The 16,095-nt window shown below is 40.8% G+C and overlaps 2 protein-coding genes across 2 annotated transcripts; one reads left to right on the plus strand and one right to left on the minus strand.

The window, feature by feature from the left end:
* Nucleotides 1–6,516: 6,516 nt before the first annotated feature.
* Nucleotides 6,517–10,220, minus strand: LOC120785428 (seipin-like). The gene is made up of 9 exons (XM_040120144.1): nucleotides 10,138–10,220; nucleotides 9,206–9,461; nucleotides 9,008–9,086; nucleotides 8,689–8,832; nucleotides 7,937–8,071; nucleotides 7,733–7,830; nucleotides 7,124–7,253; nucleotides 6,864–6,945; nucleotides 6,517–6,723 (listed from the first exon to the last, which is right to left on the minus strand). Exons 2-9 carry the CDS (start codon nucleotides 9,454–9,456, stop codon nucleotides 6,596–6,598), a joined length of 1,047 nt encoding a protein of 348 aa, XP_039976078.1. The 5' UTR covers nucleotides 9,457–9,461; nucleotides 10,138–10,220; the 3' UTR covers nucleotides 6,517–6,595.
* A 2,285-nt stretch (nucleotides 10,221–12,505) lies between these two features.
* Nucleotides 12,506–15,722, plus strand: rnaseh2c (ribonuclease H2, subunit C). Its single transcript, XM_040119628.1, has 5 exons — nucleotides 12,506–12,618; nucleotides 13,805–13,959; nucleotides 14,170–14,282; nucleotides 14,707–14,826; nucleotides 15,487–15,722. Exons 2-5 carry the CDS (start codon nucleotides 13,806–13,808, stop codon nucleotides 15,508–15,510), a joined length of 411 nt encoding a protein of 136 aa, XP_039975562.1. The 5' UTR covers nucleotides 12,506–12,618; nucleotide 13,805; the 3' UTR covers nucleotides 15,511–15,722.
* The last annotated feature ends 373 nt before the right edge of the window (nucleotides 15,723–16,095 follow it).

Here is a 16,095-nt window from a genome sequence, read left to right on the forward strand (position 1 = left end):
AAATGTTGTTTACATACAGATACAGCAAATGGTAGCACTTCCCCCACAAGAGAGCAACCGGAAATGCACTGAAACTGACCAAAGATATGATTTTCATTTCTTTTAAGATTTGAAGGAGTAATTTTTACATTCTTTTTGGTCTGTTTTCATTAGGTTCTGTTTGCTGTATTCATTTTTTTTAATTTTTATTTAATTAGGATATTTTTGCTAAGATGGTTCTAATACTTTATTAATTCCAATGGGAAAGCTTTAGCAGCAAGAGCAGAACAATCTTCTCTTTTTTTCGGGAATGCCCTCACACAGTTACACACGAGCCTGATTCTAGATTTAGTTTTTGCTCATGATAGAATGATTATCAACAGCTTTTTTTTAAAGGTAAGAGCACTGTATTGTAACTAGATTTTCTAGGATAGACAGAACTGACCAGGATGTCCAGCTGACTCCTGGTGAAGTAGAGCAGCGCCTCGGTGACCTGAGCTAAAGTCAGAATTCTTCTGAAGTCCCGTTGGACACTGGAATCCTCCATCTGACTCACACAGACAGAAACATGGCACATTTGAAAACATTTAGTGACTGAAACAGCTCAGATAATATACTGTAGGGCATTTGTGGGTAGCATGAGTTGTGCTTTGATTTTACTGTCCTTTACTCCTACCATGATGCCCTCTATCCTGAAGCCCAGCGTGGATGTAGAACTGGTGGCATCCCTCCACTGAAGGTAGCGCCACTTGGTCACACCTTTCAGTGCGTGTTCCTCTTCTGACGGAGCGGACGGGTCTATTTTCACCATCTTGTGATACATGTCACTCCGCAGGGTGGCTTTGGTCTGAGCTTTGGCCAGCTCCTCCTCCTGGTACGTCCTAACAAGGAAACTCCCATATAATACATTGTGTAGAAAAACATTGCTGCATAAAAAAAGAGTTTAAAGTGTTAGTATTTCCAGACCAATCAGGGATAATATAAACTCTATTGTTTTAGTTTTGAGCAGCTACACCAGAGGCATATTGGTTCTGTAAATACAATAAACCACTCCGATCAACACTTTTCAAGTCCAAATAATAGGTAAAAATCTTATTAAAATGAGAAGATTTTGCTTTATAAGACCTACTGCCTGTGAATGACATCCCTAATTTCGTAATTAGGGATCCAATTATGATTGAAAATGGATATAAAATGTAATCCATTCTTCATAGCAAAGTCTTTCTTTCAGGCTATCAGAGAAATTCAGAACAGTTACAATATGTACCTTGAAGTGGGATTATTTTGTCAACTGCTGTTTCCACGTCAGCAGTGAACTTTGAGGCTCAACATTTAAACCAACGTGGACAAGAAGTCTTCAAAGTAGTCCGAAAAATTGAAATTTAAACAATTACAATGCCATGACGACTAGATAAAATCCATCTGCTGACAAAAAGATCATGTAACATGATTGAATCAACTGCTAGGGAACTGGAGGTAAAGGGGTATAAGGTGAAACAGAGTGATGCAAGGTGGTAAATGAATGAAGAACCATGGTTGATCAAAGATGGTTTGGGATGCTACATATTCATATAAATAACATCAAGGAAAGATAAAGAGAAGAAAACACTTAATTGTTAAAATGTATATTCAGTTGTGATCGCTACAATACATCACAGATAAAAGCTAATATAAAAATAAATGAAAACAACCGCACTGAATGTACACCACTCTCTGCAGTTAGAACCGGATTCATCATCCTCTAGAGAAAAAATTGTTTTCAAACCTACCTGACTCCCATCTTGCAGTCCATGATAACGGGCCTCCTCAGGCCACTCAGCAGGTCCTCCAAGCGGATGTAGCAGTGCTCCCCCCTGGTGACCATGCCGTGGTACTGTGGGACAAAGGGCCTCAGCGGGTCCCTCATCAGGCAGTCCAGGCACTTTGCCTCCACCTCACTGTACAGTTTCAGCACCTCCCCTCCATCACTCAGCTGGAAGTTACCTGGTGACACCAGGGGTGAAGGGACAAAGCGTAGAATGATTATGGTTCCATGGTATAAATAAAACAAGAGGGAAGAAAGTGGATATGATCCGATTTCAGGACCACTCTTCCAGCTTTAAAAGTCTTGAAAAGTTAAAGTAGGAACATCAACTCCTAAGCACCGAAATAATCTATGGAATGGTGATGTGTTTTTCATGAATGCCCGAGAGACATCGTTGCTAAACGTGAATTCAGTCTTCACTGAAGCTTGATATTGCTTAGTTGTGTGTTTTTCCCTTTTATAACTGTAGTGAATGATTAGGTCTACATGTTGTAGTCCTCTATGAGGTGACAAGCCCGTACTTAGCCCATCCTTGGCCGGATGAAGCCTGTTCTAACACCCTGAATGAATGTATGGTTGTCAGGATAAAACAAAGATTGTTTTCATTGTTCCTAAAAAGGTGACTGTGGAGCTAAAAGTAGAGCTATTTATGTATGGGGCAATGCAGGCTATTGACAGTTGTCCCACACACAGTAGTGAATGTCCCGTAGTTCTATCTGGTGTGGGAAGCTAAAATCATCTCATGTCTGTGCAATGTTTGTTCACCAGTGGTCACGCGAAAGCTTCAGAAACACAAAGAAATCCATCTTGACAGTTTTGTCAATTGGAGACTTGATGGAGGTGTATTTCCCCTGGATGCCTGTAAGTTTCTTTTTTGGAAGAACTGTAACACACATGCCTTGATGTCCAGCCAGCTGGACCCAGGAGCTCTGCTGCCGCGGCGACCACTGCATCACGGTCAGGAAAGTTTTCCAGGAGCGGCACTGAGGCACAAAAGAAGAGCAGATCATGATGTCGTCTTCATGCTAAGTGAGAAGGGAGCAGAGGGTTCCCTGCTGTTCCTGTCTGAAGTTGTGAATGCTCAGTATTTACCCGTCCTCCATTTTTCCATTTGGCTTATTGTGTTCAGGGTCCGGAGCCTATCCCAGCGCGCATTGTGTAAGAGTGAGGTTACTTCTTTGACAAGTTAACAGGTGTAAAGCATACAGACAAACATATTCACCTGCAGGCTATTCTGAATTGCCAATTCACCTAAACCTGAATGTCTACATGCATGCAAGTGGACACGTCTCAACCTGCAAGTGGGGCTGAACCAGCGCCTTGTTACAAAAAGGCCTGTGTGCCATCTCAGGGCCTTTTAATTCTGGGGCATCATTTGAGTTGGTCCGTACCTTCCCTATTGTCTGTTTCTTTGGATAAAAGTGTCTACCAAATGAGTTTCTCTCTTTGAGGAAAACCTGATAAAACATATCATAAAGACCCTTTACCTTTCTAAAAACCACCTGAGACTGAGAGACCTTTGTTTGGGCACGTAATACAGTATTAACACCTCCCAGGTTTTCCGCATACGTCAACAAACTGTTACAAGTGTCAGTATCTGTGGTGTTTACAAACAGCGCATTCCTCGACAGTTATGGGCTGTTTTGTATATACGCAAAACAGCTGCCACCAGACACAGGCATGGCATTGAAAAACAAAAACAAAAAAAACTATGGGAACCTAAAGTAGAGCTGAGCATGCTCAGTAGAGACACTGTTACGAACTGACAAGTTTGTAGTTTGAAGAAAATGTCTAATTTACAGGACTTCAGCTTTCAAAATTGCAGATGTTTGCATCCTAAATGTTACCATTTCGTACACAGGATGCTGATTTCCCATTCTTGTGTGAAAGTCTTCACCTTCGACTCAGTCATTATAGATTACTGTTCGGTGTCTAACAAAGCAAATAAAGAGCATGCAATGAGAAAACGAGCATCTACTGCCTAGTCCTCCGCCGACTTTCTACTCCCCTCTACTCCCATATCTGCAGCAGCAGCGGCAGCAGCAGGAGCAGCAGCCAGCCATGCAAACACCATTCAAATCTGACCTTGTCAAAGTCCTCTTTCAAGTCCATGCAAATCACCAGGACCAGATGTGCAAAGAACAGTAGAGAAATATAGTTTTAAGCCTTCCATGGAAAACCAGAGCGGCCAGTGCTTATACTGAGTAAGCAAATGCCAAAACTGAAAATGAACTTTGACACTGCATCCATCCATTCTCTGTTTATCTCAGTCTTTCTCACCTTCCTGAATGTCTCCCTCTTTTTGCCAACATCCTCCCCTTCGCTGAAGACGTCATCGCTCTCTGCTGAGGAGAAGCTGACGGAGGAGAAGGAGGAGGAGGAGGTGGAGGAGTGCAAAAGCTTGGAGAGGATTGGATGTGGGAAAGACCACTGTTGTGTTGTGGAGCCCCCTCTCGCCCCTGGCAGCTCCTCAGCGTCTTCATCCTTCCCCTCAGGGGTTTCCCCACTCCCCTCATTCTCTCCCTCTACTGCTGAAGTGGAAGACCTCTTCTTCTCCTCACCCCCCTCGTCTTTTATCTCCGTCTCAAAACTTGAGTTTCTACTTCTCCAGTGTTTCCACTCACTGTTTTTGCCCCCTTTTCGTCCCTTATCAGTGTGCTCCCTTTCTCCCCCCGTCTCTCCCACTCTCCTTTTCCCACTCCATCTTCCTCTCTCCCATCTGTCTGTGTCAGCCTCATAGCTCCCCCCTATCCTCCCTTTCCTCCTCGCCTTCCATTTTGCCCTCACTTCCTCCCTTGCACATCTTGTAGTCATTTCTACACCTTTTCTTTCTCTGCCTTGGACATCGTCATTTCTGCCTTCCCTTGTCATCTCATCGTGCCTGAGATGCTGCTGGTAAGGGATGTTTGTTTCTGAATTGAGCTCATTGTCCGACTCCCCGTCTTCTCCGAGTCCACCTAAACACTGACTGTAAGGGGGGAAGCTTTTTGTCGACAGGAGTGTGGGTCTGGATCTCACTCTGACTTTCCGGCAGCTCGTGGAGGGCCGTTCACTGATCGTCAGGTGTTGGTGCATCTCCTCCGATAGTACGGCAAAAAAGTCATTATCCATTGTTTGCTTATTCTCTATCTCTGTCTTCATCCCCTCTGTGTGGTTGTCATCTATCGTGTCTATATTTGGATCCATTGTGGAGATTAGATGGTGAATCTGCTCCATGAGTCCAACATGCGCTTGTACAAAACAGACAGGAAATATGGTATAAAAGTATACAAATATAAACGTGCCTCTAACATATCCTCATCAATATTTCTAAGCTTTCTTTCAAATGGTCACATGTGTCTAACTTACCTTACCTTACTGTCTTCCACCTGTTAGCTTTCAGTGATAGAAAGCTCTGTCCCTGTCAGTGAGTTACATCTCTCTCTCATTCTCTCTGCTCGTGACATATTTTGCATGCAGTGACGTTATTAAGTTTCCAAAGCTTCATCCAGAGCCAGTGCCCCAGGCAAAGAGAACATCCAGGAATGACACCAACCTGTGTCAGACAGCAGGGTGGAAATAGAGTAAAGTTTCCTCCCACCAGATATGATTGTGCAATTTATGGGTTAACTGTTTTAGGGCATCGTTTTCTGACAACAGAAAGATTAAACAAATAGTCTGATGAACATTTTTAGAAAGGTTTTATTGCGGCAACAGAGTATACTTTAGAATGGATTTGCATCTAGGTAATATACATTTTGGCTCAAAGCTCAATCATTTTAAGATAATTTTGTATATTAAAAAAAGATGCACAAGTTGCCCCACATGCTTTAATCATGATTTTGCTCAAGTGAAAAATGAGTTGGGTTTAAAGTTACATGTCAGCCAGCATGATAGTTTCAGTTGTGTTCAATACTAAATAAATAAATAAGTCATTTTAAAATAAGTATTCATGTGTATAGATACAGATCAAATATATGACATAACCAAAACCATGAAAATGTGACATAATTAAATACATGATTAAAACTTAGCTCATTACCAAGGAATGTTATTTCATCATACATCTTTTGAGAATTACAGAGTTTATTGGTCATTTTCATCTACTTCCCGCAGCTTTTATTTCACAACACCAATTTTACCGGTGAGTGTTTGATTTAAAAAGTATTTGTCTGTCAACCAAAACGAGTGAGACTGAGACAGACTGGCTGTGAACTCATTTGGACAAAAGCAACAGCCAGTCACATAACTGCCCTGTTTGTCTTGATCGATAGACAAAGATTGTGATGAAAAGTGCTGTTGTGAATTAAAAGGGTTGTAAGGAAAAAGGGGTTGTAAAATAAAAGCTTTGGGACTTTGGAAAAGGGACATTTTGAAGTTAAATCTGCTGGAATGAAAAAAAGAGCTGAAATAAACAGGTAATTAGCTGAGTTTTAAAATACACTGTATTATTTCACAATGTCATTACATGCATACATATTACATATTGTGTCTGTAGTTATTAAAATGCCTGTTTATTTCAGGATGGCTTTTGTGTTTATTTAAGATTGAACGCTTTGGGTCGCCATAGTAAGCACCAGGTCAGGGCTATGAAAGGCCAAGTAATAAAAAGGAAATGACAGTGAGCGATTTGTATGAAGTGATGGGGTTTCAGATGTGTCAATCTCGTAAATCACCAGATGTTACAATTAAAGTCAAAATTCCAGTAGGACCCTCTGAGTAATTCTTTTGACCACATATCGCTCCTCAGTCTTCACCATTACAACTTGCTATCAGGATCGCTCTCTACACTTTCTCCCTCCCTGTTGTTAATGTCCTCAGTCCGCCTCTGATTTATTTCAATCTGACCAAATCTATTTCTGTTCTATTTCTCTCTGTGCTGTCGCCAACGTGGCAATGGGGCTCCTCCCTGCTCAGATTTGCGGGGGTTATCTGAAGGGGACCCAGCAGCTCTGCAGTACCTGTCAAAGAATTTGTTTCTGCAGTTAAACACGCTATAAAACACTCATGTTTTCAGTAGCAATCGACTGATGCTAATAGCTCATATTACATTAAATTAATTGTGTGCCTTTGTCAGTGTGTCTGTGTTGTTTCTTTGTACCTGCAGCCACATCGCTTTCATCACATTGCTGGTGGTTGTTCATGTTCCTTTCCCTCTCTGACACCGGTCCATCTGTTCTGAGCTGTAAACAACAAGGAGAACAAGCACTCAGAGGCAGCTGAGTCTGAGCTGTAACACGTTAGAGGCTTTTGGCAATAATTCCCACTTGCTTAAAAACAAACTCATGAATTGCAGCCAAAGATAGGGTGCTGTGTGCAGTAAATTCAATGTTGTCTGCAGTATTAGGCTTCTCCTCTCACCTGCTCTGCTTTCCTTTCCACCATCAACAGCAGCCTAATGTAGCTCAAGACGAAGAGGACACTGAGGAAGATGAAGTTACTGAACACACCCACCAGGGCTGATAAGACAGGGTAGTAGAACAACAAGTATCTGAAGAAAGAACACAGAGAAAAACGAAAACAAAATGTCATTTTGGCACTACAGGTGTTGTGGTACGATGAGTGCACAGTTTCCTCTTCAGTAGATGACTTCCTGTAATTATCCTCAGAAACCATCTGAACTTGCTGCATGTCAGCGACGATTGTAGGCGGAGTGTTGTGTTGAGCCGTTTTAATTGGAGTGTAACCAAAACCTGATGTTTAACAAGATTGCTAAAGCATATTCTCTCTCATAATCAACATTTGGACAATTATCCACAGGAAAACACACAAACTCTCTATTGTGACTTCACTTTGAGCTTTAGGTTAATAAAATATGTCAATTTCAAAGTTTTCGTTGCGATGTTTCATCAAGGGAGAAATCTAACCATGAGATCTATGATACACCATAGTGTACAGTTTCAGTTTTCAGCTTCATGTTACGAATTCATGCTTGGGCTCAGGTATGTGCAGTATATAAGTGATTCTCACCTTATGCCAGTGAATTGAGCGTGAACGAACAGCTGAGATGAGTAGATCTGCACCTTGTTGGACTGGATCTCAATGATGGCCGTGACCAAGGGGGCATACTGAACATGAATAAAAAATTAATGGGTAGACTTCAACAGAACACTTGTTTGGTGTTCAAGCACACTCATGCATGCTCACACACTTACAAAGCAGTACACCACTCACAGGGTTGTCTGTGTAGTCGGAGAAGAGCTCCACCTCCAGCACTTGCTTCTGCTCAGTGGCTCCGGTCAAAAACGCTGGCAGGAGCAGCACCGTCCGTAGGGTCCTCAGCAGGTTGGAGCGGTATCGCAGCATGCTCTGACCACAACGGAACAAAACAGTCACCCTGACAACACACATCTAGAAGTTGTTTCCTCACAAATGTGTGGTACCATATCCCCAGAAGAAGTTTTCAGTGATGGCATGATGAATATTTAGGAAGGGGCGACTGATGTTGACATGGATGCAGAAGTCTCCTCCCTGTGTTTATCACCTCTCTAATATAGTGTCAGCAGTATTTATTAGAGGATTGTTACTGTAATATACATGGGGTTTCAGTTTTCTGATCACTCAGTGTTTAAGTAATTGAACTCAGAGATGGCATCCCCTCCACATCTAAATTCATCATGTATCTTGATCAGTCATTATTTCCCATATTCGTCCCATCATCTCATTCAGCTGTGCATGGCTTCTGTTGCAGTGGAGCTCTGCAGCGTAAGCGTGAGCAGCTATAATCTCGGTTGTGTGATTAAGAGGTTATTGTGCGTCAGCGCTGTACTCACAAAGCGAGAGGTGGAGGCGGACGGCAGTTGCCTTGCCTACACACAGCAATGCAACAAGTGAACCGTCTGAGTTTGCAGGAAGTAGTGATGCAGCCCTATTATGTACATGCATACACATGAGGCCACATGGTAGCAAATCTCAGTGTCACTCACTGAGCGAGCAGAGGAAGCCATCTGGCTTCCATCCTGAGAGAAACAGGTTGTCTTGATCATGAACATCCCCAGCTCCTGGTTGGTTGGGGTCTCAGGCATCTCCAGCTGCAGAGAGATCCGATAGGCCTGGCCCAATTTCAGCACCTGGATATACATTTGAAAAAGATTACACCCCTCAATGAATAGAACAGATGGATGTTTGAAACAGAGAGACAGATACATAGACTGAAAACAAAGGTAGACACACACACACACACACACACACACACACACACACACACACACACACACACACACACACACACACGTTCATACATACATGTTTCTTGTTCCTCATCAGAGAGATGTTTGCCACTGGATGAGAACACAAAGAAGAGGCAGAATATTCACAGTCTGCCCTGCACACAAAAAAGTGAATGGCTGGGTGAGACTAAAGGCAAGAAAGAGGGAATAAAACACACAGTAACAACTAGTCTGTGTTTTCCTGATGCAGCTGTTCAGAACTTCACATACACACCTGTAGTAATAGTGCACAGGTGTTGAAAAAGCCGCCTTGGGCATATAAGAGTAGTAGAAACTGCCGTATAAAAAGGTAGCAAAAAAGAGGAGCAGCAACTGGCAAGAGAACACAACAAAGCCCTGTATAACTCTCTGCAAGGCGCATGACATCGCCGTGACGACGGTATCCTGCAGCCTCAGCAACGCCCGACCAATGAAGAATGACATTTCTCCATCATCTCCCGGACGCAAGTGACTTTCTTGATCCATAAAATCTGAAAAACCAACAAACAATGGAGATAATGGAGCTTTTTAAAGAATAGATGAGGACAGGCTTTACCAAGAATAACAGAAAAAACAAAGATAGATAGTGTGCAGATGAAAAAAAATAGCTTACTGACAATCACTGAGACTGAAATGTGTTGACTGTCAATATTATGATGTCATGAGGCTGAAGACACAAGCCATTACATTCATGATACTGAGAGCTGAAAAACCACTGAGTCCAAGCGCAGTCACAAGCAGAGGCCTTTCACATCAGATGACTCCAAACTGTGTCAACGGCCCGCTGCTACTCTGACTGTATTACATGTAACTAGAAGCAATCAAGAAATTTGTATCTGCATGCTCTGGCTCAATATACGCCACAAAAATGCTGGAGGAGCAACGGTATTTGTCAGTGCTCCTCACCAAACATCACATGTCTGTAAAAGCAAACAGTTTATTTTCTCATTCCCCGTAACTAAGGTTTTCATCATATTCAATCATTAAAAGAGGAAGGGAGTTGTGACTTGTTGAACAAATGCATGAAAAGTCACGTGTAGATTTTCAGATCAAGAATTATGCTGGCAAAAATTATAGTGCGGGGATACTAAAGCACTTTAGCTCAATAACCGAATCAAAACTTCAAGAAAAGAGTCCAAAACACCCATGTGGTATCCAAGAGCTCACCTCTGGTTTCAGTTGGCCGACTATGAGCTGTTAGGAAATCACTTCTCCTTTCCCTGAAGTGCCTTGGTCCACAGCGCGACACTGACTTGATGCAATGCTGCGGGCAGAAATCTCCCCAGCAGCTTATCCTTAGCTCTCAAGAAGCTGCCATTGGACAGGGTTTAGTCCATCCCACATGAAGAGAGATGCTGCTGCCAACTGGAACAGAGTTCTTACTGTTGAGCCTGACACTGTCAACAGGGCCGAGGCTTGAGGACTTGAGTTTATGCTTTAAAAATGTTTACTTGGCAGGCTACACGACAATATTATACTATGTCCCACTGGAATGTTTTAGTGACACCACTGGACATAAAGCCAAACTATACAGTTTATATTTAGGTGACAGAAAAACAAACATGAGTAACATTTCAGAAAATCAAGGCTATTAGTGTAATATCATAAGTCTCCATTGGAATATACTATTACTGCTTATATCTTCTTGTTATTCTGTTTTGGCAGTTGTTAAAAACTGATATATTTTCATCTATGACAATGTTAGATGACAATTTGGGCACCCAATATTTAGAGCTTATTTATTCATTGTATTTTTTAGCCTAATCCAAACTTTTATCCATATTTATACTCTTCGCTGCCTATTTTCAGTTGCTGAAATGTTCATTTTCTTGTTTTTCCTGTTTGTTTGTTTTTCTTCATTGCTGCTAAATGTGCTGCAAAGCTCTCATTTCCCCCATACAGTACATCGCTCCTGATTTTCTGATAGTGTCCAATAGCGCCCCTAACGCAAAAAAAGTTGATGAACACAAAAGGTTCACCCTTGTTTTAAAATCTTTAGGATTAATCTTTTACTTTTCATTTCATGTTTCTTCTGACTAACTGGAAACTGGCTGTTTTAAATTAGAGTGTACCAGCCTCATTGTTGAGTGTTGAGTTGAGTGTACACATTTTGTGCTTTACTTGGATACACCTTGACCTTACAAAGATCTGCTAACAAAGTCAAACTGACTATTTTAAGATGTGTTATTTCACAGAAAACATCTGGATCTGTATCTTTACACTTAGTCATGATGCTGCATTGCATTTGTACAGTTGTTCTGAATTGCCAAGTGACACTACTATACCTCAGGAAAGAACCTACGCACCACTTTGGAAATGAAAAACAGGAAGTTTCTTTAAAGTTTCTTTAACAGCGGAAAAAGGGCAGAATTGTTGCGTTATATGGAGAGGTGTTTCTATAATTTTTTCCACCCAATTTATATCAATGTTTTATCATTTTCTGCTACTTTATCCTTCTACTTCACTACATTTCAGAGGCAAATATTGCACTTTTCCTTGCACTACTGTTATATGACAGCTGTAGTTACTAGTTATGTTGCAGATGAAGATTTTACCTAAAACAAAATATGGAAATCTCTTAAAAGACAACATGTCGTTAAACATTAAACCAGTGGGTGCCAACTTTTTCGCCCTAAGGTCTTGGAAAAAAAAAACAACAACTTTTAGATGTTTTTCTCTTCTCAAGTAATTTCTAACTGTTTGAGGCCTGAAGAGGTAAATGATCCAATATTTAACAGCAAAGATTAGAGAAGAGTCCAAAAATTGACTACAAAATTGTCAGAATTATTAGAACCTTTTCTTTTCTTCTTTCCTCTGCCATTTATAAACTCATGACCCCTCAGATTTACCTTGTGACCCTTTGGAGGGGCCTGACCCCTAGATTGGGTATCACTGAAATAGACTACCAAACTTTATATACAAAGTAGCGAAAAGTACCTCCGCCTCAGCCTGCTGGTTACACATTTGCATCAGTATTAACAATCTAGTAATGTCATAGGTAGATTACTACTTCATTAATCCCAAAAGGGAAATGCCAGTGTTCCAGCAGCCACTTCACATAAATCACAAAGACAATGAGATTAGTAACCAACAATACAATTAAAGGTTAAATTATACACAATAACTGAATATACTAAATAAAGTTTAGAAATAAAGAATATAAATAATAGAAGAAGAAATAGAGACTAAAGATAGACCCTTTTACTTTTGCCTTAAGTACATTGTGTTGATGATACTTTTGTACATGTAGGGTTTTCAATACGGGACTTTTACTTGTAGTGGAGCATTTTTACATCGTGGTATTGGTACTTTTAGTTTAGTAAAAGACCTGAGTACTCCTTCCAACGCCGCAAAATGAGGTACTTTATGTGCTCAGTCCTGAAGGAGGTGAATAAAACACACCTCAGTGCTGATACCACTCCAAAGATAACACTTCTGTGTACAGGAAGGGGAAACACCACGAATAAAGAGGAAAGTAGCTTTGGGAAAGGGAGAAAAAGCAAAGGGAGTAAAAACAATATCTCACCGGGAGGGGGCGACATTTCCGGATAGAACTGGAAAAAAACACAAAACCCCAAGGTACCCGCCAGCGTAGAAGAAGACGCTTTCCTCCGCCACGACTGGCGCTAACCAGAAATCTGCAGAAAGGTAGTTTTTGGCGTTATCTTTCTCACATCGCTTTTTAAGTCATTAACGACGTGTATAATAATGTTTATCAGGAACTTAGAAAACACGCTGATATGGCACGGTTTTTAATATCGGTGGCGTGCTGTTTAATTTAGGAAAAAAGTGTGCACCTTTTGTTGTTATGGACAGCGTCATATACAAATGAGTGTAATTATTCATTACACTTATTAACAAACTGACTGCACTGTCAGTACAGTTAGTGAGATTATTGGGGCTGCAACTAACAATTCTTTTCTTTATCGACTAGCATTTTCTCGACTAATCGTTTAGTCTATAAAAACAAAGAATATTTTGAAGTTATCTTGAAAAAAAGATGTCCACCCCCAGTTTCTCGGAGTCCAGGATGACATCTTCAGACGTCTTGTTTTGTCCGATCAACAGTCCAAACCCCAAAGACATTCAGTTTAAAACGAGACAAAACGGAGAGAAGCAGGAAATCTTTGCATCTGAAAGGCTTAAAATAGTTCCGATTATTTTTTCTATTGATGGACTAACTGATTGATCGGCTAATTGTTGCAGCTCTAAACATCAGGCCAATGGACATAGTCGATCAATCCACGAGTCAGTCAAATTGTATCTGTATAGCAGTTTTGCAACAGGTTAGTGCAATTAACATTGCTTCACAGGAGACTGACAAGCTGATAAGACAGTACAAATGTAAATGGTAAAACAATTTGAGACTAATGCACGAGAAATAAAAATGGAGTAAATGTAAAATTTTAAAAATAAAATACATTTAAAAATAAGATTAAAAACTAGATAAAATAGATTAAGACAGTGACAAATAAAATCAATGACAGGGAATAGAATAATTAAAAAATGAGACTCATATCCGAGGACCTGGTCTTGGCGCTCAGGCAGCGGAGTTGTGACTCACTTGTAACTGATTCATAACATTTTTGGGTGAACCAGATTGGACAGTATTATAATTGTCTAGGGCAGCAACTAACGATTATTTTCAGTATCAATTGCCAATTATTGACTTGATTAATCGGTCTGTCTAAAAAATGTCAGGAAGATAATCTATTTCGACCGCTTGTTTTATGTGATCAACAGTTCAAAACCGGAAAATGTTCCGTTTATCATCTCACTGTGTAATCTATTGTCATTCATGTGTTTTGTCCTCTCCTGTCTCCCGGGGTTGCAGGATGTCCTGTAACACCAGTGTTACTCGTGTTCACGTGTCATCGGTGGGCCAGGCACAGCGAGCTCCGGTCCACCTTATGCCCTGTGAGATTGAACACAACGGGCCGGCCCAGGTCTCACAATACTTCACTGCAACCACAAAAGACCGCAAACATGGTAGACCCAGAATATGTTTAAACTCTGTCCGATTTTTAGTTTCGCAAAGTTTAAACCCTCTCTACCAGTAGACTACAGATAACTGTTACTCGACCAGTTTGCAGTTCATAGAAAACAGTGTCGGAGCTAAAACCCATAAAGAAATAATCCCACTAGGACAAATTAGCGAGTCTCAAACAGCTATCGTTTGTGCAATTTTTCCCATTACAGAGAAGACAGTGTCATTCAGAGGACGTGGGCTGAAGGGGCAGGAGCTCAGCTGTCCACAGGGCTACACTGGCCTGGTGCTGAAAGAGATCAACAAACCCGGCTCTGACCAAGAGGTAACCACCACTGACGGCTGACCCGCCGGCCGGGTCAGCCCAAGTGCGAGGCAAAGCACCGACTGCATGGGGCATAAAATCAGTCGTCAGTGGTGTGGGTGAAGAGTGGGTAAAAATTCTTCGGTCAAGAATGGAGAGACTCTTAGCTGGATACAAAAAGTGTTTGTAAGCTGTGTTATCTGCCAAAGGTGGGGTTACTAAGTACTGACTTAGCGGGGTGCCCATACTTTTGCATATGCCACAATTTATTTATTAATTTTTTCTATTCTTTAAGTTCATGAATGAAAAAGGTAGGCGTGCATTAACACTTGAAGAAAGGCTCACTTTAAATTTTTGCTGTCTGTTGCAGGGGTTGCCTTTACTTATTTTCACTTCAGAAATCAACAAAATTGGCATATTGTCAACAGTTTGTATGTGTGTCCAGGACAGGACAGTGAGGGTATCCTCTGTGTTTGACAAGCTGACTTACTGGAACCTGGAGACTCCTCCCAATTCCGATGACACCATTGTGATGGCGATGGATTGGCCAGGGATAGCCGAAGCGGTGGGCTTTTTAAACAAAAATTTCACCTTCATTATTTTTTTAAAAGACTTACCTGTGTCCTCCAGTAGTTGAATGTTGATCTAACATTAGGTAGACTGCAGTTTAAGATAAGTTCATTTATTTACCCTGTATTTAACCTTTTATCACAAGCATGTCTCAAAGGACTTAACAGAAATTAAGTTGTTCAAGTCTTACACTCAGTTGTTGACATCAAATGATTAGTGGCTTGTATCATGAACCAGAATTAAAGGTATCAGGATAACTTATGCTGAGTAATGCTGCAGCTTTTTTTTGTCTCCATGGCATGTCCCAGATTTGAAGGGGTTTCACTTGTCACATAAGCATTAAGTGCTGTGAAAATTAATTCTACAGCGTAAAAACTTTCTGACAGCTTGTGTTTTCCAGGCCACATGCAGATAATCTGTGGGACTAGTAGATACAATATGGTTCAACTAATAATGGATTTCCGGGTAGCAGATTTGCTGGTGGAGCAGTGTTGTGGCACCGTCCTTTTTAATTGTTTCTCTTCAGTTTAACAAATATTGACAAAAACAGTTATGTTGACAACAATGTTTAATTAGAATATCATTTAGTTGGAAATACAAGAACACACAGGCAGACAGATTTGTAGGTGGACGCTGATATTTTGTCTCTTCACAGATCCACGGGCCAGTAGAAGACTGAAGAGAGACCAAACTTCCTGCTAAAGAGGGCAGGTTGGTGTCACCGTGTTAGGAATGAAATGTAAAGTTTGCTGGTTACTGGCCACAGTCAGTGATAAGACTTCAGAAATGCTAATCAGTTCAGTGTTACTGTTGCAGAGCAATAAGTAACAGGTGCGATGTTTATATTTTTTATATATGTTCTTTTGTAGTGAAATAAAGAAAAATAAAAGATAATGTTGACTGACCAACCTTTGCATTGTTTGATTCACTGAAACATTACAATATTTACACATCGTTTAGTCTGAACAGTGTTTATTCACAAGGTAACATTTAGGTTTTGCACACTTGCTACCATGAAACTCTCTAAATAACTGCTGACTCAACTGTCCCTTATGAGTATCCACTCTCAAACTCCTAGGTTTGTATGGTAATATAAATGCTAATCAATTTTCCGTAGACCAGCTCACCAAACATGTAAAATTGCGTAGAAGGACAAGTTCCAAAGTGTCAAACAGTCATTGAGGCACAATTAAACTTTAAATTTAAACATTTAAAGAGAAGGCAGAATTACTGCATGTGTCAAAGTGTGCTCATACCGCATATT

Source organism: Xiphias gladius, chromosome 23 (assembly GCF_016859285.1).
Source record: "Xiphias gladius isolate SHS-SW01 ecotype Sanya breed wild chromosome 23, ASM1685928v1, whole genome shotgun sequence".
In the NCBI taxonomy this organism is placed as follows: domain Eukaryota; kingdom Metazoa; phylum Chordata; class Actinopteri; order Istiophoriformes; family Xiphiidae; genus Xiphias; species Xiphias gladius.